A 23048-nucleotide genomic window follows, 5' to 3' on the forward strand; every position below is an offset into this window, starting at 1 on the left:
AGGTTTGGAAGTAATGTGTACCAATCATTCAAATATCCAGAAGTACACAGAGTAACAATTTCATAACTATTGTGGCTGTAAGAGGGATGATCATTTTTGCTCTGCTCCGGGCCCTGTGACCTAATTGTGGAATCTATGGATGGAATGCTTGGATTTCATCCATTTCAATCAGCAGCCAAATATTCACCACAACTTGTTTTCAACAGCATTTATGTTCAAGTGAATGCGTGGAGGATTTTGGGCTTCCATCCATGTAAGGATTGGGCAGGTAAGTCAATGCTGAGCCAGTTGGGGTAGCTGCATTCCATCTGTTTTTATTTTCCCAAATGAATCGCGACATGATATTAAAATGCGGATTGTAACTCAACCCCAGCCATCTTTGTGCACATTCAGCAGCTGGCAGGACAATTGTGCTGTTTGTTGTGTATCACAGACCCAGGCATAAAATGTCTCAGATGTCTCCTTGGTATCCAAGCGCTTGTGGCTTTCCCTGCAGTGGTCTTGAACAAAGGGAAACATTTTCAATCTGTATTAATTTGAAGACATTAACGAAAACAGACAACATGACAGGCACTTTAGTTTGTTGGAAGGAACATAAAGTTTGTGGCAAAGGCAGCCTCAACCCAGGAACACATCTTTCCTTCACTGACTGAAAGCTTGGGTTCTTTTAGCTTTCCCACCTCAATAATAGTTCTGGGTGGGTCAAAGCTCCAGAAGAATAGGATTAAACAAAAGCAAATCAAATAGTTTAAAAAGCAAAGAACTGTTTCCCCCAGATTCAGCCAGCAATTTGTATCAGGCTAACCAAAACACTGCTTCAGTTAAGAGAGCAGATCTATGCTGATGCGATTTTTATCTATAGTGGCATGGGTAAAGCTTTTATGAAACTGTAACTAGAAGGCTCCAAGCACTGCAGAGAAGCAACAGGCTATAACAGGGGTAGGGAACCTGCGGCTCTCCAGATGTTCAGGAACTACAATTCCCATCAGCCTCTGTCAGCGTGGCCAATTGGGGCTGATGGGAATTGTAGGGGCTGATGGGAATTGTAGTTCCTGAACATCTGGAGAGCCGCAGGTTCCCTACCCCTGGGCTATAACTTTGGACCCCCTGAACTTCACCAAACCTGGGTGGTATCATTAGGAGAGTCTCCTAAAGATACCCTAAAAGTTTAGTGCTGCTAGCTTAACAATTGCACCCCTGACAGCAGGCACCCCCACGTTTCCCCAGATTCTCCTTTTAAATCCCACCCCCTTCGGCATGAATTTAAAGGGAGAATCTGAAGTCCCCAGTTTAAACATTGAAAGTGATGCTGTTCCAGGGTGGGGGATAACTCACCCCAAAACAGCATTACTTTCAATGTTGTTTTAACTGGGGCCCCCAGATTCTCCCTTTAAGGTGGATTTAAAAGGAGAATTTGGGCTCTTTAGTTTAAACTGTTTGGGGGTGGATTCCAGCATCACAGTGGCCGCCCAAGGGGAGAAAACTCAGTTTTTGCACTGGGCTCCATTTTCCCTAGCTACGCCTCTGCCCAGAGGGGAGGGCAGAAGGGGCTGCTGGCAGAGGGGAGGGCAGAAGGGGGCAGAGCAGGGAAGTCTGCCATCTCCAGTCTTGGAGAGCTGCTTTTATAAGTGCCAAGGCCGGGGCGGGGCTTGGGGACGTGTGGCCACACCCCAGAGGGCTATGCTGTGGCCACATCCCTGGGCTATGCTGTGATTCACACTGTGATTCACACTGATGTTTTAATACAGCTGAGGGGGGTGGGAAAGAGGTGCAGTCCTTGAGACTTCCAGAGTACCACAGAGTAAATTACAACATTATTTAGAATGATAAAACAAATTCTAATATAACACAACTGAATTTTTATATGCTTTGAATGAATATGTATACACAGATCATATTAAAATTCATTTGTGTTATATGTGTGTGTGTGTGTGTGCATGTATTTATCTACATATATACCCAACTGTTAAGCAGAATCAAAGTTTTTTTCCTGCAACATCTATTTACATCATGAATAAGAGAAAATTCAACAGATGTAGCTGAGCAATATATTGAGATCAGGCCAATTTGAAGCTTATATATTAGCTGTGCAAATCCATTTACATTCAAGTACTTCAAATCAACTGTGGATTAGGCCATCACAATTGCAGACAACAAGAGAATCATGACCCATTATTGCATTCATACAACCCAATTCATTCATTGGATAACATAAAATTATTTTATAACAATTCCAGAAGTATTTCTGAATCAAATCACATTGCAAATTTTAAAAAAATCACATACAAATATTATTTTTCTGACATTCACAAAGCTTCATAAAAAAGGAAACCTTGGAAATCATATACAGCATATACAGTGAAGTGCAGCATACATGACTGTCGAGCACTTTGCCTCTGATTTAAAAACAGAATCCCCAAACAGGGCGAAATTAGAGATCTTTTGAAAAGAAACAGTTCTCCATATGTTTTAAATGCTTGACGGTCCCACAACTATTTCAAAGGTTTTGCTTTCTTTTTGCCACTTCCCCATCCACCGCTGAGCTGAACCGGATGGTCTCTGAATGATATCCGCTCTTTACGTGAGGGGCCCAACTGCGATCTCTCGGGTGCAGGTGCATCCTTTTCTATACAAGCAGAAACTGCTATTAAAATACCATCATATAACTTCTTATAAATTTAAGAGAACAGCTATCAACATGTGTAATTTCCTCAGTGTTCATATCTTTGAAATGCTTTAGCAGAAATGTTCTGCTATTTTAAAACAACTATGCTGAAAATGCTTTGATTTCAACGATGATTGAACACACATACACATACAAATGAAATGCAGATATATTATTAATTGGTCGCCAATTCACATTTCTCACACTGCTTGAATCAAGAGATGATTTCACAACAATGATATCACCACTGAACACTCTTTCAAATGGGATTAAACATGCACATTTTAATTCATTCATACACTGGATTGGTAATTTCTTAACACGTCATTGCTGTCACTTTCATGGCAATAATTTGATGTTGATGGAGCCAATTTCCAAAGAAATCATGCCAATATTCAGAATTTTAAGAAAACTGAACTGATCAACTGAAAAAATTAGTGTGGTATAATGGATTTTTCACTCTTCTACATGCAGGCTGCTGGGTGACTTTGAGCCAGTCGCAGATCTCTCAGAACTCTTAGTTCACACAGAGAGGCAACAGCAAACCACCTCTGAAAATCTCTTGCCTTAAAAATCCTATGGGGTCACCATAAGTCAGGTTTGACTTAACAGCAAACAATAACAAAAATACTATTTAGGTACTCAGCATTTCCTACTGCATTCAATTGTATCTCCAGAATATGCACAGTAATATGTTACATGCACACACCAATGACACAGAGAGATCACTTCCATAGCTTCTGACATCTTTTAGCCACATGAAGAAAATTCCAGATGAATTTATGGGTTCAACCGGTTACTATTTTAATTTCTCAGTCCAACATAAGTTGGCCAGACATTCATCCAGTGAAATCCAGAAAGGGGACAGCCATTTCTTTGAAAGATGAACAGGGAAAGCAGACCCAGATATGGAACTACACAATTTTATTCTAACCAAATCTTCTGAGATAACCACGAAGGCCCAGCCTTCAGCTGAACCTATAAAAGTGTCTTGGCTATTGCAGCCCTTATGTTCAAGGGCCAGGTATACACAGAACAGCCACCATATGGAGGCTGCTGTAACATATTGAGGGTGACATGGAGGAAATTCCCTGACCTACAAAGGAAGTTGCCATAGAGGAAGTCGCCACGGAGAGCAATTTCAAGCAGACTCTGCATGGCAGCTGTTTTATTCAAACTAGTATTTTATGCATCTGCCTGAAACAAACATGATGCATTAATAGCATATCCTATGTATCATGTCCCATGCACTGACCAGCACTCATTCAGGGTTCTGCCTTCAAGGGGATAGTAAAGAATTTCTTCCCTCTTTCTACTGACTAGGCTTCCATTACATTACACATCCCTTGTGCTTGAAAAATACGTCAAATTAGGAAACAGACTTTCTGCACAGGTTAGCTTAAACAAAACCAGTGCCGAAGCAGGAGAAACACACTGAGAAATTACAGATAGTAAAGGTTCAAGAACACATCGGACACTAAGCTCTCTCTGCAGAAAGAAACAGGTTGTTGGATTTTTCTCCCTTCCCTGACGTGATATTGGGAGGAGTGTGATTTGCTCCAAAAATAAATATTGGAAGAGTGATGCCTAACCCTATGAAACTGTGACATCTGCTTTTTTTCCTCCCTGTTTTCATGCTTTATTTTTCAAAAACATGCATGGAACCTCTTGGAGAAAGAAACAATTTTAAGGAGGCTGTCTGGACCCAGGTAGCAAAGGAAGGAATCAGAACCCTTTCCCCTTCATAGTTTCTGTGTTTTGAATTTCCATCTCCTAGTGTTACGTCATAGAGAAGTTGGCTGTTAAGTTTTCTTATATGTGTTCAAGTACAGTTTGGCTCCTCACACAACAGAAGGGGGCAGGGGCAATCTAGCTGAAGTCCAGTCCTGTACACAAAACTCTCAGTCTACACAAATGTTTACACAGAATTGAATGTCCAACTTCAGCAGAGTTAATGTTCTGAGTAGAGTACCTTGTATGGAAACCAAAACATAGCAATCAATGAATTATTCATTATGATGATGTTAGCGACAGTGCTTGAGAAAGACCCCCAAAATTGGACATCTAATTCTGTAAGCAGAATTGTGTAAGCATACTTCGATGTGAGCAACAGTCATTCTCATTTCCCCATTTATTTGCTTGTTTGTTTATGTATGTATTTATTGATTGATTACATTTGTATCCCACCCTTCCCGACCAAGGTTGGTTTCAGGGTGGCAAACAACATTTTAAAACAATTCACTAATAACCCATTCATCATTAAAAACACACTAAGCACACGAAACCACTAACATCACAATAATCAATTCTTTTTTCAGGTGACTAGAGTAATTTTTTTTCAGAGGGTAGCTGTGTTGGTCTGCAGTAGACAAGTTAAATTCCAGTAGCACCATAGAGGCCAACAAGATTTTGAGGATATCAGAGTCCAATCCAGAGGAGAAGGCGGACTCACCTCTGGAGCCAGTGCAGCCTTGCGCCAGTGTGGGTGCCCACTCCACCAGTGCAAGGGGCAAATGGGCTGATGGAGAGGGCAGATACGCAGGTGCCTGGGAGCTGCATGGTTCCACAGCGGCCAACCTTTGAAGCAGCCACCATGTCCTAGTCATGTTGATACAGGATGCTGTGCTAGACTGGTTGGGGGGGGGGCCCTGGCTGGAGTCAACCTTAGTCTGCTTCCACCTATGGGTTGAGAATGAGAGTGCAACGCCCTGGCCCTGGCCTGAACCCAATGGAGGGATTTCTGATGGCAGGATTTCTTGTTTTCTCTCCCTCCCCATGCGCGTGCTGCCAGAAATCCCTCTAGAAGTGGCAGGGCAGTGCCACAGCAGGGTCATCCCTGCCGGCCTGGGGCTCAGGATTGGACTGGTGTTTTTGAATGACTCTCAAAACCTTATACCTCCAAATCTTGTTGGTGTCTACTGTACTACTGGACTCAAATCTAACTGTAACATTTATTGTACATGTTTATTCAAAGGAACAGCAAAAATATTTGCATGTTGGTTTGGAAGTAGATTGTATTGATTTCAGTGTAATTTGTCATGTCAGGAAAACGTACACATTTCCATGTGACTACATATCACAGGGAGCGCCAGTTAATCAAGAACTCTCTGAGTATGCATGTGTTTCTCAACATTTCCAACATATACAATACAAGGCCCCTTCTGCACATGTAGAATAATGCGCTTTCAATACACTTTGAAGCTATGCAGAATAGCAAAATCCACTTACAAACAGTTGTGAAAGTGGATTGAAAACGCATTATTCTGCATGTGCGGAAGGGACCATAGTGTGCTCTAAAAAAGTCACGTATGAAATGGACCCTACTTCCAGACACTTGTAAAGATCACAGCCCAAAGGCCATCTCAAAGAGTAATACCTTGGTTTGTATGCTTAGTGCAGTACAGTATTACATTTTTTTTAAAAAAAGATCTCTGCTTCTGATAAAGGAAACCAAATCAAGATTTGAATATTTCTGATCCAATCCAACTAAATTTAGTCATGAATGTAGTGCACTGAAACCACTGAAAGGAGTTAAAGTGTAAATTTAATCCCACTATTTTCAATGGAACTAAAGCACAGCTAGATGAAAAGAAAAGAGTGGTGAAGGCTTCCAATCTTGATCTGTCCTTGGAGCTAATCATATTATTCTGTACCGTTACTGACAAAATTGATGCCTTGTCCGCCATTGTTGCACTGGTATCTATTGGGAAAATAGCAAGAAGGAGAACATTCAGATATTTCCCCTGCACTATGTTCCCAGTCCAATATGGGATGAGGATGGGACAATGGCTGATTTTTAACCTGGAAAAATATACTAGGAGGTGCAATCATGGATCTCCCACATTTTGTCTAGTGAGCAATTAGCTACCTCTAACTTTAACAGGATCAGAGCCTTTGGCTAAATTACATGTATGTATGTAAACTGTATAAGCCGCCTTCTTGAATAGGCTTTAGTGAAATCCAGATGCTAACAAGTTTCATAAAGTCACGCTCAAGATCACAACCATGGTATGAAAGAAACTGAAACATCCAATTGTGCAGAGTAGGATGTTCATCACTGCTCCATTTTAATTATTAGTGTTAATGGGGAGAAATACCTATAGGTTTTGTTAAGCAATGCAAAATCATCATACTAGATTGATTTAAATTAACTCTGGACTTACAATGAACTCATTTCACTAAAATCATAAGAACCAGATAATGAAGCCATACTCAAATAAATTCAATTATGCCTTTGTTGAGGTTTCTAATTAAGCCAAGTGAGAAAACAACATTATTGAGTTTGTCTGTTTCCTTAACTGAAGGCATAACTTTAAAGTTGGAAAAAGTCTTGAAAAAATAATTGGGGGGGGGGGAGGAGGTGGCCTGATGAGGAACAGCATTAGATAGTGGAAATTGCTGCTGTCTTTTAAAAGAATAGATGGCTTTTTTGTGTTTAGACTGAAAAAAAGAGCTTAGGGCTATTGTTGTTGCCTAGTTAAAATATTATGAATGTGTGTGTGAAAGGGGGAGGGAGGAGATGAAGTGCTTCTTTTTTCTCTCCTTGTGAAACTGATTTCCTTTCCTGTCTTGGTTCCCACACACTATCTATGCCTTCACAATTAGAATTACTCTTCAAGAAAAAAATCACTCTGAAGCGGTCAGGCAAATTTGGTTTTCAAAGATTAGTCATAACTGCTACAAAATAATTCCTTAAACTTGTGACCATCAGGACCACTGATCACGAATGTCTCTTATGAAAACTCATGGACATGAACCGGAATTGTGCAAAAGTACAGCTATGTTCCCTACTACCAATATGTTGCAATATGGCTTGGACAAGAGGGCTGAACAAAAAAATATATAAGCCGGAGTACTGCTCACTTTCAAAACATGATTAAGAAAATAGGAAAACAATCAAAATGTTAACCTGCCTTTTCTGATTTAACCTTTTGTTAAAACTCTGAACAAACTTACAATATTTCTATATTTATATCCCAAGCTAATTCCAATTATTATGGGTTTAAAAAGACTCACAATTAAAAAAAACACACCTTACAGTGGTAGAAGACATTTTGTTATACAATACCCAAATACTCATAGCCTAAAAATACACTGTTACAACAGGTGGAAAATAATTGCATTAAAAACCATATTACAAACTGAACATTGGCTTGTGAGTCTGGGGTACTTTTCTATTTCAAAAACATCTCTCTCTGTGGTGAAGCAGCTGATCTCTATATTATCAAAAGTAATCAGTTATCAGGGTAGGCTATATTTCTTCCAAACAATCAAAATGCTTCATTGCAGCAGTGTTTTCTGGGGGGAAAACTCATAAGATAATTTTTAACTTTCAAAATATATGATGTGCTTGGGGTAAAAGGAAAAACAAACAGAACCCTCAATAGCAAATCAATTGTTTTCTTGGGTTGTTTATATGCCGTGCACTTTCTCTGTACAGAAAAAAACCCTGTAGGTGGCAGTGATTGTACTGTACGCGATCTATTAATATGCAAGCTAAGCAGGGTTGGCCCTGGTGAGTATTTGGAGGGGAGATAACACCAAGGATTTCTAGGGTCACTATGTAGAGGAAGGTAGTGGCAAATCACCTCTGTTGGTGTTTTTACTTGAAAACTCTACTGGGTTGCCATAAATCAACTGTGATTTGATGGTACTTTATACACACTTCTTAAATTCTACTGAAATCTCTTGCCTTATGGGACCATCTTGTGGGAATAATGTCATGTTAAATTAGCAACACATGTTCCACATAAAACCTGCTCTTAATAAAACCATGATTAAAACAACAGAGAAATATAGAATAGTTTACTTCACTTTAGTCTAATTTTGCATTCTTTACATTATGTACATAACTAACTTAAAAATGGAAAAATGGAAGTTCATAAGTGAAAGTTGCATCTCTAGAACTCTGGCTATTTTGGCACCATTACAGAAATATCATACATGGTGAACCAAATATAGCATTTTTGCAAGTTTACAAACACTTGCACATTTCTTGTATGACATGCAATCAGTGACCTCTTTGGGCATGCAACATGGAAAGGAAGCTACTAGAGTGTGGTGTTCCTTACACAATCATATCTTCAGCATGCTCAGAGTGACATCATCCCTTCAGTTCCACAGCAGCAGCCTTGAAATACAGGAAGGGGCCTTGTGAATGTGTCCAGATGGCTCTATAGCTTCATACACTATTTCTGTAACTGGCCTTGACTAAATTGCTACCACAAGTCTACTATTTGAGATTTGGGCTGGAGTAAATCACCACCATATTCCTAGAATCATCCCACAACTATAGCAGAAACTTTAGAACACACAAGGTGGGTGTAAAGTGGCCATTCCATGTCTCCAGGGTACTGGGATTCTAACTTATATTGTGTTTCTGGAACTAACTGGGAATATCCGCCATGTCTTCTTAGAATGTACATCCACCATAATAAGAGTACAACTTAGATTTGGTTTGAAGATCACCAGTGCATCTGTTTCTAGGATACTGGCAAAATAATTGATTGTTAATACGCTCTGAGGACCATGGGATTTATTTTCAGTGTGAGTTCGTATTTGAATATAACATTGTGTGCCATTGGAAAAGGATTTGCACATCTTCCAGGTGATTGTTGGTATATGTCCCTGGCTACTGAAAAGTCCAACAATACACTGACAGAGTTTAAGATGCTCACACATATAAAATAATTACCAAGTTGAAAGTGCTGAAAGCACATCCTATATATAAATAGTCATGTTTACAAGAAGTCCGTACTCATTTCAGATTTTTTGCTTATGATTTGTGCTTGTCTCCATTAATAGATATCAAGTTGACACATAGTCTGGTTTTTTTAAAGCATAGGAAATACTTCAAATCTTTAAAAAGAGAGGAAATCAGTGGATTGATGTGCCTTAGAGTATGTTAAGACTTCACAGAATAACAGTTATATCTAGTACTGAGTGATTTGATTCATAATCTGTTCCAAAATTCATTCCATACTGTATTATTTAAGAGCAAATGCAGCACAAAAACCAAAAAGGGCGGAAATTAATTTTTTAATGGAAGCAACCAGAACAAACCATTCGCAGCAAAGTGTTTATAAACATTTTAAATTATGAAAGTTAAGGGCAACAGGCTTGGAGGAACATAAATGTTACCTTTTTTATTGTTTCTTACAGCTAGACATGAATAATTCATTTCAACAATTTTTGTACGATTTTAATTACGTAATTAAAAATCAGTAAAAGGATTGTGAATGAAATGCCTAATTTACTAATCAGGGTTCCTTTAACAGAAGCTTTATTCTATATTATAATATATAATATAATGTAATTGGCTCAAAGGAAGCACATATTTCATCTCACCTCATTGAAATGGTGATTGCCCTTCATGGTCGAAGCAAATGTGTGTGTGGAGAAGGTGGGCTAAGCTTGCAGGGTACATTTTCCCCCCTTAAATCTGGATCTTAGAAGATTTCTGTATATAATTTTAAACTACAGAGTGAGATTTTCTGTAGTCTGAATGCAATGACTGATACCTTTAACCAGATTTATTTATCATTGCAATTATTTATTTTACATTGGCGAAGCAAAGATGAAAATAATGCTTTGGAAGATAAATGTCTTCTAGCCATTTCATGTTGTTATCAATAGCCTAGCTTCAGAAAAACAATAGAAGCTTTGGACTTTTGTTTGATAGACAGAAGTTCTCCCTACCACATACTTGTTTGAAATACAAATGTTCTAATTCTCATATACAGAAAAAGATTCACTAAGTATATACACATTTTAAATGAAAAGGATCTTGAAATCAAGTATGCCCCCAACTCTTCCTAAAATTAAATTTTAACATAGCGACAAAACCATATTTTCTCCTTTATCAAACAATAAGTATTACCTGAAACAGTATGAAAACTCCCCCTTAATTTCTTAGCTTTGAAACATTAAGATAACAGTAATTGTGTTTTTTAGCTTTAAAAAAAGCACATCTTTTTCAAGGTACAATTTAACAGCTTTCTGGTTTCTGGATTCAGCATTTATATGTCCATGTCTAGATATTACTTCAACATGAAGATAGTTTAGTATCAAGAACTGTGTTGCTACCTGGAATAGAGTTGGGTAATCCCAAACCTTGTGATTCATGAGCTAGCACAGCAGATCTTGCTATTCAGCATGGCTAACTGCAATTTGTGGCTCAGCAAGCGACTCAGTTCACATTTGCTTTTAGCTACATTAATCCCCATTTTACATATTTCTTATTAATTATTCATGTAAAAATAATCTAAAACATAGAATAGCCACATTTCAAACCAACCACTCTGTTACAAATGCATGCAAACATCTTATTTGTTTTGGTGAAATCTACCAATGAGTGTCAGTGTGTTCAGGATGGGATCTAAGAGCTAAAGAAATATCAGTATTTAGTAAATTAAGTAAATGAAGCTTCAAAAGTTTACCGACATAAGCCATTACATTACAAGTTCTACTTAAAAATCATCTCTGATTATTATAATTTTTATTTAATTGAATACACACACACATAGTGTAGAATGAATAGCAAAATTGCAAATTATAAAAAAAGTTAAATGTTTTGGTCTCCTTTCTTATTCTGTACACATAAACACAAATACACTAACACACATAAATTGCACATGCATACATACACTCATACATATTGACATACATTTTTGTATATTTTTGCATTATGTTGCACCTTTTATACCCAATTTGAAAAAAAAATCAAGTAAGGGCTAAGCCAAAAGTCCGGATTCAATTGTCACTGTCTTTATAAGAATATACTCTGATACTGAACCCTACTGAGGTCATTTGTGTTTTATCAGACTAATTATTAAAATGAAAAAAAAACACCCTACTTACTTGGAGATCCTGTCGAGTGCCTGTGTGGCTGATTATTTTTTTCTCTGTTCTGAGTCAAAGTACTTCCACTAGTCACGGAAACAAGCTCTAAATCCGTGTCTTCTCTCCTTACAGGGCTTGTCTGGAAGCAGAAGGAGAGCATGTACACAATCAAGAAACAAAATATGACATTTTCTGAATGCAGCTCACATTACTCTCAAATAAACAAGCTGGCTCTGTCAAACATTCTTCTTCAGAATGATACCACAGTCCTTTATTGCTGCCCAGTCTGAACAAATGCACTATGTCAAAGCACTTTAGTAAATAGGAGGCGATCTAAAAATTGTGGTTTGTGATCAGCATTGGTGCAGCAACAAAAGACAACATTTTAGTACAGTAATTTTGAAGAAAATAAATCTTGCAGACAACTGATGAAACCTTAAACAGCTTAAGATCATTTACTGAGCAGTCTATAATTTAAGTTGGAGTTGAATGTCAGAAATGTTATATTTGATTATTTTTGCAATATTTGTGCTTAATCCAGAGCGAGTATCAGTTCTATCAATCAAACATCCAGTACATCATCTCATCTTACTTCTTTACTGCCTAACCAAGCCTCCATAAAAGGTTTCACATACATCTTGTACAAGGTGAGTATATTGAAATGTAACATATTGGTAGATTAAAAGAACAGAGCAATGTTCTTTTATGTCAATAATATTAAGACTCAGAATGGAGGACTAGTACTAAAATTACTTCAATGGCTTCAGTAACTGCACATATTTAAATGCATAGCCTTCACTTTTTGCTCATATTTGTGCATGACAAAAGCTTTCACATTTACTTCTAATTAATAGTAGCATTTCTGTTTAATCTTATTTCTTAGTAAGGAATGCAGCTGTTAAAACTGAATTATGTATGTATTAGTTCGTCATTAAATATACTTAGAATACACTACTTGTGAACTTAGTGCTTAGTGTAAAAATCACATAGAAAATTCTAAGTCACTAAAATTCACAGTGCATTAAAGCATAGTTACCACTAACTGATTTCTATAGGATCAAAGTGTTTCAGATTTCATTGATTTCTTTTGAACATCTGGTCTTAAGTTTTGTAATATGCCCTAAGTGATGCCTGTGATTTCAAGATCTACACAGAAGAAGTCAATAAAATCAGGTCATGTTTGTCCATTGTTATGGATTACATCCATTTTTATCAACCCCATTTTCTACACAGATTATACCTTTTTATGGGAGAAACGGTATACTTTCACAAGGTACAGAATCAATTACTAACAAGTTCAACATGAGGCTGCTCGTGAAGACTGCTGAGAAGATTTAGCTAATACAGAACACTGCAACCTGCCTGTTTGTTGGAGATCGGAATCATATGCATCTTGTTTAGCAACAGTTGTGCTGGCTTCCATTAGCTTCTGGACCTAAATCTAAATATTGGTCATTATTTAAAATCTTTCATTGTTTGGGCAATCTCTCATCCCATATCAGCTTAGCCTGGCCTATTGTTCTGTAGGGCAGTTCTTGCACCCAAAGTGTGTGACAAAAAAACAGTTGTGGTAAGAAGCAGTGTCTTGAGTACAATTGGTCTAAGGCTGTAAAATAACAGAACTGCTTTGGTCTTGCAGTTTTTCAACCTCCCTTTTTCCAGAACACCTGACAAAACAGAATCTCTCGATAAGCACCACGACAAAATACTTTTTTCTGGGAAACTATCTACTGCACTCTGAGGCTGGGGGCTCAGGGGTTTGGTCTCTTTATGAATTTACAGGACCAAGCCATGTTTCTAATTACTGGTTTTACAGATATGTACACTTTTAACATCTGTTTAATTATTCCAGAGGTGGGATCCAGCAGGTTCTCACAGGTTCCCGAGAGTAGGTTACTAATTATTTGTGTGTGCTGAGAGGGGGTTACTAATTGGTGATTTTGTCACGTGATTTTTGCCTTAGTTATACCCCTCCTCTCAGCAGTAGCGCGCAGAACTTGAAGCAGTCTAGCAGGAGGTGCACCGGTGTGCGTGGCAGCCTGCGCCTGTGTGCATTCGTTTCCCGCCCAAGGACCGGCGCAGTGGCTGCGTCCTTGCCACAGCCCTGCCCCTGGAATGCCTGGCCACGCCCCCGTTGTGCCCGGCCCAGCCCCATTGGCGCTACGCCACAGTTTGAATCCCACCACCATGGGAACCTGTTACTAAAATGTCTGGATCCCATCACTGAATTATTCTCTTTCTTGAAGATCCTAATTGGATGGAGAGGTGGGATACAAATCTTTTAAATCATAATAAAAACTCTTGAGTCTGGAAAATTTGATCTCTAATGGAGTATTATTAAATATTTGACCATCTCACAACTCTTGTACACAACTCTTGTACACAAGCTGATTGACTGGTAATGTCAGGGGCTGAAGGGGAGGGAGGGGAGGTGGTGAGGGCTGGCATGCAAGGGAGGGGAGGGGGGGCCAGCATTTGGTCATGGCCCACCCACCCTAGCGGAGGGAGAGGGAGGAGAGGCATGCAAGGGAATGGGGGAAGGAGGGGAAGCATGCAAGGGAAGGGGAGGGAGGGAGGGGTGGCATGCAAGGGAGGGGAGGGATAATAAAAAACTCTCAGTTGAATAAAAAACTCTCAGTTGAACTGCATATTTTGCATACAAGTATTAATTAGTGATTATTATTAGTTTGTCAAGGCACTTTGCCACAGCCCTAGAACAAGTAAGGCATAAAAGCAAATATTTCCTATTGAATGTCTTCCTCTTATAATCAGAAAAGATGGTCACTCTCCTATTTTTAAGAGAGGTATCCATCCCTCTCTTAGAAGAATGATACGTGATGTAGTATAAATGAATTTATCTAGAATAACTAGTAGTTTATTTATTAATGAAATTTGGGGATTAAGAAGTAAATAATGTAGATAGAAAAATATTTCAGAACTCTTGAAATTGCTAGAATTTTCACATCTGTAAAAGGCATTTTGGAAAAACAGTGCATTTTGAAAAACTCAGTGGCTATTACCAATAATGAACCTCAAGGGCAAGTTGTAGTGCATGGATTGAGAAAAGGATGAAAGCTTCAGTCTTCCTTTTGTGGCCAGCCATTCTTAAATGTTTTGTTGACGAAAAGAGTAACGTTATCACTATGGCCCTTTCTGCACGGGCATTGAGCGGGGCAGCATCAGCAGAAACAGTGCCGATGCTGCCCCCCGGAACAGTTCTCATGGACAGTCCCGGAAGGGGCGCAGGTGACGGTGCAGCCTTTGCACAGGCTGTGCCATCCCTGAACACCTTCCCTTCTTCTCCTGGCTGCTGGTGCGTCACAGAGGCCAGGGGACACACACCCCTGGCCTGAGCGACGGCTCTGGAGTTGCAGGCCAGGAATGTGTGTCCCCTGGCCTCTCCAACATGCCGGAAGTCAGGAGAAAAAGGTAGGGCATTCGGGGAAGGCGGGGTTGGGGGTGGGGTGGGGTGCACGGCAGTGGGTGGAAGATGCCACTGTTGAAAAACTTCGCTCCTGGAGAGAGGTTCAACAGTGGCGTCTTCATGCCGCTTGAGCGTTCCCAGCAGGGCACTGCTGCTGTGCGAACGCCACCCCAAGGACGGCGTTTTTAGCATCCCTGGGGCGCTGTTATCCGCCCATGTGGAAACAGTCTACATGACATGTAAGCAGCTGGGGTGGCATAATTATCTTGCTGTGAGCAAGAAACTGTAAATTATCCAGGGAACCATTGGTATGATCCATAGGTAGGAAGTGAAGAAAAGAATGACTATTTGAACTGCTATTTGAACCTCTATTTGTTGCACAGCATAGGTAATAAATACTAGCTGGGATCATCAATATGAAAATTGTAAATGGAAGGATATAAGATCACTTAATATAAGATCTTGGGTATAACTGTGGGTTGCTGGATGAATAGTGGAGGATAGATCTATCACTCCATTGTGAATAATTTCATCAGTGGCTACTAGCCATTGTGACTAAAGAGAACCTCCACATTCAGAGGCAGAAAACCTCTGAATGCCAATGCCAGGAGGCAACATCAGGAGAAGGTCTTGGCCTCTATGCATATTAGGCTGGCCTTCCAGGATGCTGGACCGGATGGATACTGGTCTGATCCTCCATTGTTCTGATGTTTTAGCATTCATTTTCCCATCTTATTTTCACACTTTTACAACTGTTCATTTTGAGTGAGTGCATGCTTCCCATATTAATTGTCCCCTGAAAATGCTTGCAAATTCATCTATTAATTAAAATATTCAAACCTTGCTTCAAGGAGCTTCTGCATGACAGAAAAAAAAGCAAGGACTCAGGTTGATAATGAGCAGGCTGTCTTAATTCAGGGAACTTCTTCCCAGAAGTGGAAAATTATACATGTTTAATGTACAGTGCTTTATATTTGTTATTGCTGCTGCTTTAATTTGCTGTGAATTGCTAATATCACTGCTAAGAGTGAGATGGTTTTATTACTGTTAGGGCAGTTTTTTTTTACTGTGCTCTTAATTTCTTAAATTTATTTTTACAGTTTTATTGGTTGCTGCCTGGAACACCTCCACAGAGCCAGCATATAGTGTTTCTAGATAAATAAAAAGAAGACACAAAGTCATAAGATAACACTGGAAGTGGTCACACAGGCCATCTAGTCCAACCTCTGTGCTATGCAGGATGAGCTAAAAGCATCCCTGATAAGTGTTTGTCCAGCCACTGCTTGAAGACTGCCTGTGAGGGGGAGCTCACCTTTAGGCAGTTGATTCCAGTGCTGAACTACTATTATTGTAAAATGTTTTTTCCAAATATCCAGCCAGTTTATAAGCTAGTTACAAAAAATCTCCATAATAATTGAAACATAATTTAATCATTGATTACATCTATTAATCATCCATTACAGATGTTTTAATTAAGGGCAAAATGTCTTACCACAAGCTGAACTCTTCCTCCCTTGAGAACTTCAGGGTCTATCTCAGGCAAAAAATGCTTGCTATGCATTGGTCAGAAAACAGTGAAAACATTAGTAACTTATTAAAATATCCATTCAAAAGTCAGAATGACAAATTTAAAGCATGCCAAAATGCCTACCCAGTGGCATTTTGACTTTTTTCCTTTATAAAAAGCAAGTCTCCAAATGATATCAGAAATGGTTTTTCTAAATTTTCTGTTTCGGATGTGGGTAGCCACACAGCATGGTGAATATGCTGTTCAAGAAACAAAAGGCCAGTGCATCCTAATGAATCTCAAACGTATTTCATGGTCCTTTGTGTCCTGGCTCTAGGTTACAATCTTAAACACAGATATAGGAACACTGGATTAAAATCAATGGAATTACAACTGCAAGACACCTACTATTTGGAAATGACTGGCTGTCAAGTGTTTTGAACTGCATTAAGAATTTGGGCTGTTATTTTCAGTAAGGCTTAAGAATATTATTTTTAAGAAGCTGACTAGAACTGATAAGGTAATCAGTTACTGCCAGAAAGTTTAAGATAAAATTCTCTAAATGCAAGTTCTTTAATAGCTCATAATTTATCAAATTTGCTAGTAATATTAAAGAAGTAAACATTACATACATCACTATCTGATCTTATTCAAGCAGTTTATTACCTTGTGGTAATCTTGGTTTTTGTAAGATAATTTATCAGCCATTCGATCTTCATAATTCTGACTGTTCTCCCCATCAGTATTTTAGCACAAAGTTCAGTGAAAGCTGAATTAGACATAATATCTAAATGGTCTTAAGCAATGCTGTTAACATTATTAATGTGCCGCTCTCAAACATTTGAAAACAATTCCTGTTGAACAGAGGCCATCCTGTCTTACTTTTGGAAACTATAGTGCTTTCCTTGAAAGAAAAGTTTTTAATGAATATTAACCAACTGATAGAATTAAGGATGAAGATTGTTTAAAAAATTCTCTTGTTCTCTCTCTTTCCATAAAAGAATTCTGCCAGTTGGTTAACTTTCACCCAACTTTTCATTAAAATTTAAAGGATCACTGAGAATGACAGGATTTTTTGTAACTACCATGTAACTGCAAATGATAGCTTAAAAGGTTATACTAGTAAATTGTAATTGAGTTTCTCCCATGTAGGATGTTGTGGGTTTTCCAGGTTGAATGGCCATCTTCTGGTGGTATTTTCTCCTGACGTTTCGCCTGCATCAATACTGCAATACAAAATACTACTGGAACATGGCCATACAACCCAGAAAACCCACAACATCCTAGTGATTCTGGCTGTGAAAGCCTCAGACAATACATTTTCTCCCATGTATTTTTCCTATTGTCATTCTATATATTTTAAAAATATATTAAGTTTTTTTAATGATTACTTTCTTGGATTCTGTGAAATGATGACTGTATCCTTGAATAATGTATTATAACCTTATTCTAAACACATTTGCTTGGAATGAACAATGTTATTGCAAGTAAATGGCTTTAGCTTATTAGCTCCTGCACCAGTTCCCATCTGAAATAACAATAATTGTCCAATTTGAACAAATTTATATTTGGGCTGTAAATGTATTATGGGGTAAAAAAACTGTCCTGCAAAACAAAGCAAATAAACATTTTTTGGAGTGGTAGAAGTCAGAATGTCACATAACCCCTTCAGCCCTTTTTCAAACACCCAAACCTTGATACATATTTTCATGAGAGGAAGAGGGTTTTTGGTTTAAACCCAACTTTTTAACATATTTAATTACTAGTTCTGCAGAATAAACTTAGAATGCTTTATGGCTATGGTGGGTGGTTTCAAATGTGAACATCTACTTGTGCACACAAGTTCTTCTGATGTGTTTTTCTGCAGGCTTATTAAATTACAAACATTTTGACGTAGTGGTTAAACCATTGGAATAAATAATGGAGCACCAAATGCTGACTGTGCCATGAAGCTTGAAGGGTGATCTTGGGCCAGTCTTGAACCAGTCCTCTCTCTCAGCCTAACATACTTCACAGGTTTGTTGTGAGGGTAATTTTTGGAAACCAACGTGTGCCACCCTGAACTCCTTGGGAAAGGGCAAGATAAAAATGTTCGAAGTGAGTAAAATACAACAAAACATTAAAATTGCCCATCTGTCTTCCAACTTGCTTTTCTGGCATAAAATGAAGAGAACTCTAACATTCTTTTTATTGATGTAGGCCTGCCCAGGGCATCTGGCTCCTTCCACATTTGAGCTTCATATTCTTCTTCAACTGAATTTAAAAAAATCTTTTGACTTCTAATAGACATCTGTTCGATTAGATGGTGAAAAAAATCACTAGCTAAACAAATAGATATTTGCTTCTTCTAAAAGTCAAAAGACAGAATTTTCTCAGGCACAAACACTTGCAATGTTGTTAATTTTCTTAAAATTAAAAAAACCTCTTCATATTCTTTTGACCCTTGGATTATACCCTCAATATGATTCTCCTCTTTGCTGCTCATGCTCTTGTCTGTTTCAAATGTAGCATTTACCACATCATATCAATGCATTATTTAGAATATCTGGTTAGCTATTAAATTACAATAATTTGAATATATTCCGTAACTTGAAGAGCATATGAAAAACATGTTTCCTTGTATTTTTCATAAATTTGGGCTTCTGACAGACAATTTGGGCTTCTGATAGACAATTATAGATATTATGAAGAGATATTGCATGCTGGCATGTCATAGCAATTCACTAATTTTTATGATAGCATGAAATGCAGAATTTATTAAATTAATTCTCAACAGGAGTGTATTTAAAATTTGACAATCTGGCCTTGGGATAAAATGGCTTATTTGTTTTAGGACAATTAAGATGGTCTTCATATTACATGATGTATTATTACAATTCAAAAATCTAATTTAAAGTTAGTGAGCTCACCATTTTTCATTTTTGGGACTAGGTCCTTCATAATCCCAAACTTGTGTATGAAGCCACTGGTATGTACGTTCTTTGTTTTTTTCCATCTTCTCTACTAATTTATCTGAGTAAGTGAAGTCTTCTTCCTTATCTGAGAACAAGAAGAATATTTGGATTCCATAGTTCCATAAATACCAAATAAACAGCCTTGCAGCACAATCCGGTGTAAGGAATCCTGAATTCATGTTGGTATTAAGAAAAACAGGTAACTTGAGAAAAACCACTGATCAGTTGTGGTCTTGAAATACTTGTTTCCATCTCAAAAACCTATGATTGGATTGACTAATCTGTTTGTATGAAGAACAACAAAGAATGTCTTAATCCCCCTTAAATACAGTGGTGAAGTATAGGCTACTTTACAATAATAATAAGTCTTATGTATGTATGTAATGACAAGCTGCAAATATCTTACGGTGATCCCAGAAAAGGACTTCAAAGACAAATGAGCTTTTAAAATCTCATAAGATCAGGCTATATCATACCAATACACATCGTCAGTTACTAGATTTAGCCTAACTGAAAAAATACTCTTCTTATTCTGAGTACCAAATAAACTTCATGTGAAGTTCCATGAATGGACCTCTGGAAACATTGTTCTCAGATGCACAGGCTGATAGCAGATTTGCCATTAACCTCAGAGTACAGTTACTAGAGGACAAGATGTAGGAAATGAATTTGTAGGGCATGCAGGAGCATAGGTCATTTATATATGCACTACTTAACCCACGGGTCTTTGTTTCACAGTGCGTGGGAGAGGGAGGTTTGTTTATGCAGGGATTCTTCTGCCACAGTGTCACTAGCCTAGCCACCATTATGCCCCTCCCTCCCTGCTTCCTTGTCCCTTCCATATAACCTTTATCTGGGGAAACTGCCACCTGTGTAGGGGTCTTTTTTGGGTGCCATCTAGTTTTAATTCACTGGACCATATAAGTTTCACATAAATTGCAAGGGTCTATCATTCCATCAATAGATCCTTAGTATGAAAAAAAAATTAAAAAAATCCTTTTTGATCCTTCTATAGTGGGGTCTGGAAGAGTGGGAAAACCTGCTGTTGTGGGGGTGAGGGGAGGTGGGAAGAAAGCTAAACACATGCTTATTCCCTTCATTTTCCCTGTGAAGGAAAATAAAAAGTTGCACCGAGAGCCTTCAGAAACTGCAGAGATTCTCTGATCTGACAGTTCAGTGAGTTCCAAAGATGGGACAATGGGTGTGTAACTGAGAATTCAAGCTGAAGGGATGTATGCTTAGTGTGAAGGAGATCACAAGTGCATAAATAGCCATGGTCAGCATTGGTCTAAAGTCAAGAATCCATACAGCGATCCAGGGCAGACAAGGTAAAAGCAATGCCCTTGCCATTTTACACCCTGGTAGGATGAAAGCAGTCCCTGGAGGAATACTTGAAGAGATGGGACCAAATGAACCTTCCAGTGCGACATATTCCAGAGCATGAATGGAAACTATGGAGAAAGTCCAGCTTTTATTTAGGAGTTTAATCTTTCCAGGTGTTTTATGGTCTGGTTTGGGGTCTGTTTATATGACCTTTATTTGAAAGGTGAGTATCACTGTTCTAAACAAAAAGTGTAACATATGCTAGTGGGAGAGTCCTGGAAGAGAGAAGGGACTACACACTTTTATGAAGGTGGTTCTATACTTGTTTCTGTTTAGCAAATATCACTCAAGGTAGCCTGTTCCCTTTGAAGAATAGGGTTACTGTCAGTCTTGAATTATTAAGTAGAGTAAATCCTCTTATAATGCTGAAACTTAATCTTGCCTTCTACACCAAGGGAGAGATCTTCCAGTTCACTTAATTTACCTCCAAACATCATCAGGCCCCTCAGTGGCTCTCTGTTTCCCACTTGCCATTTATCCCTTCCCTGGCTGTGGTTCCACCTCTTGTGTACATCCTTCTCACACTCGAGTGGTGATGGACAACTCATACTCCACTGGTTTCCCCCTATTGGTATGCATTGTCAATTTTGGCATGTGTTTGGGCCATAGCCCAGTTAATATGGTAACTATTTCAACTTGCAAGTTCTTCAGAAAGGTTAAAAATAGGAAAGGAGGGATGATTTATGAGATCAGAAAGCAAATCCTGGTTAAAGTGAATGCATGCACACCACAGTGTACATTTGTAACATGGAAGAAACAAAAGGAAAGACACAATGAGGTCCACAATGTGATATATGATGTATATGTGATATATGAACCAAACAATGAGTGCCAAGCGAAGTGAGATAATCTTAGATGCTAACAATATTTTAGAAACAACAACTCACACAAGCTGGTAAGAGTCAACTTCAAATGAAGACATTCATAATTCATTACATGTCCCAAAGAGACTGGCTCTTTGTCTTTTTGATCCAGAAATCCTGGATCTTGGTTAATTTTATAATATGTTTTAATATTATGTGGTACATTGCCAAACATTTGTTCCTGATTTTTTAAAATGCTTGGACAATTGCAAGTTACTGAAGCACCTGATTTCTAAATTTTGTCTCTGATTTACATGGCATTTAATCCTTTCCACTGATTATGTGATACAGAAAATAGTATCTTCTGTGATTATTTGATATTCTTTATTGTTGAAGACAAAAGACAACTTCAACTTATTCTTTGACATTTTCTCTTGCAATCAGCAGCAAGTTAACAAAAAGTTGTTTCTCTTGATGCATTGGGAAGATTGCCAGTTATTCCTTTAACAAAAGAACAAAACACACGGATATCTAATGTCTAGATCAGGAAGCTGCCAAGTAATTAAATATAATGTAATTAAATATAATGTACAGGCTTTAATTATGTTAATTATTTAACAATTGAACTTCTTTTAATATAGTTTATTTAGCATAGTCCTTTTAATTTAATTTAGCATTTCAAAATATAACCACACTGAATAACAGTACAGCAAACCTTCAAAACAGATCAAAACAATCTTTTGCTTTTACTTTACATCTCAAAACCAGATTATTAAAAATGCTTGTAGGGATAGGCAGGAATTATTGATTAGTAATTGCAGTTAACTATTTTATAAGTGGTTAATATTCAAAAGTCTGCTTCATGTATGTATTACGTTCTGCCAACATAGGTGTACTGGATTTGGAGGGATAGAATTTTCAAAATGAACAATACAGGCAGGGTAAAGCAGGCTAGTCCTTTACAGATGATGTTTGAAAATTTTGGATTTTTCTTTAGCAAAGGTAGCCCTGGTTTAGTCACCCGCTTGACACCGGGTCTCTACAAAACAGATTAGAAATCAGAAAGGTGGGTATTGCTCAGTGGTGAGATTCAAATAATTTAACAACCAATTCCAGTGGTGGGATTCATATAATTTAACAACTGGTTGGTTACAAGCACCCTTTTTACAACCGGTTCTGCCGAAGTGGTGAGAACCTGCTGAATCCCACCACTGGTACTGCTATGCTGGGAAGGGAAAATGAGCATGAAGTATTTGAAGAATTAAACTTCATTAAAGCAAAGCAGATGGTCCATCATTTAATTCAAAATGTTAGCTTGTAATGGCAACCATTAGGTAATAGCCTTACAATGACTATGCAGAATTACCCCAGTTTGAATTCCAGTGAAATTAATAAGTATATACTGAAGTAACTACAGTATTATTCTATATAAATCTTTTTTTCTGTTAATGGAATCAGGATTTCAGTTTTG

General features: G+C 38.1%; 1 protein-coding gene across 1 annotated transcript in view; it reads right to left on the reverse strand.

The window, feature by feature from the left end:
* Window positions 1-2025: 2025 nt before the first annotated feature.
* LRRIQ1 (leucine rich repeats and IQ motif containing 1) overlaps window positions 2026-23048 on the reverse strand; it is a 120392-nt gene continuing 99369 nt past the window's right edge. The window contains exons 24-27 of the mRNA XM_048501554.1: window positions 19347-19476; window positions 16423-16483; window positions 11525-11645; window positions 2026-2626 (exon numbers count right to left, since the gene is read on the reverse strand). Of these exons, the coding sequence (XP_048357511.1) occupies window positions 2493-2626; window positions 11525-11645; window positions 16423-16483; window positions 19347-19476 (446 nt within the window). The 3' untranslated portion in view covers window positions 2026-2492. The remainder of the gene's footprint in view (window positions 2627-11524; window positions 11646-16422; window positions 16484-19346; window positions 19477-23048) is intronic.

Source organism: Sphaerodactylus townsendi, linkage group LG06 (genome assembly GCF_021028975.2).
Source record: "Sphaerodactylus townsendi isolate TG3544 linkage group LG06, MPM_Stown_v2.3, whole genome shotgun sequence".
NCBI classification, from domain to species: Eukaryota; Metazoa; Chordata; class Lepidosauria; order Squamata; family Sphaerodactylidae; genus Sphaerodactylus; species Sphaerodactylus townsendi.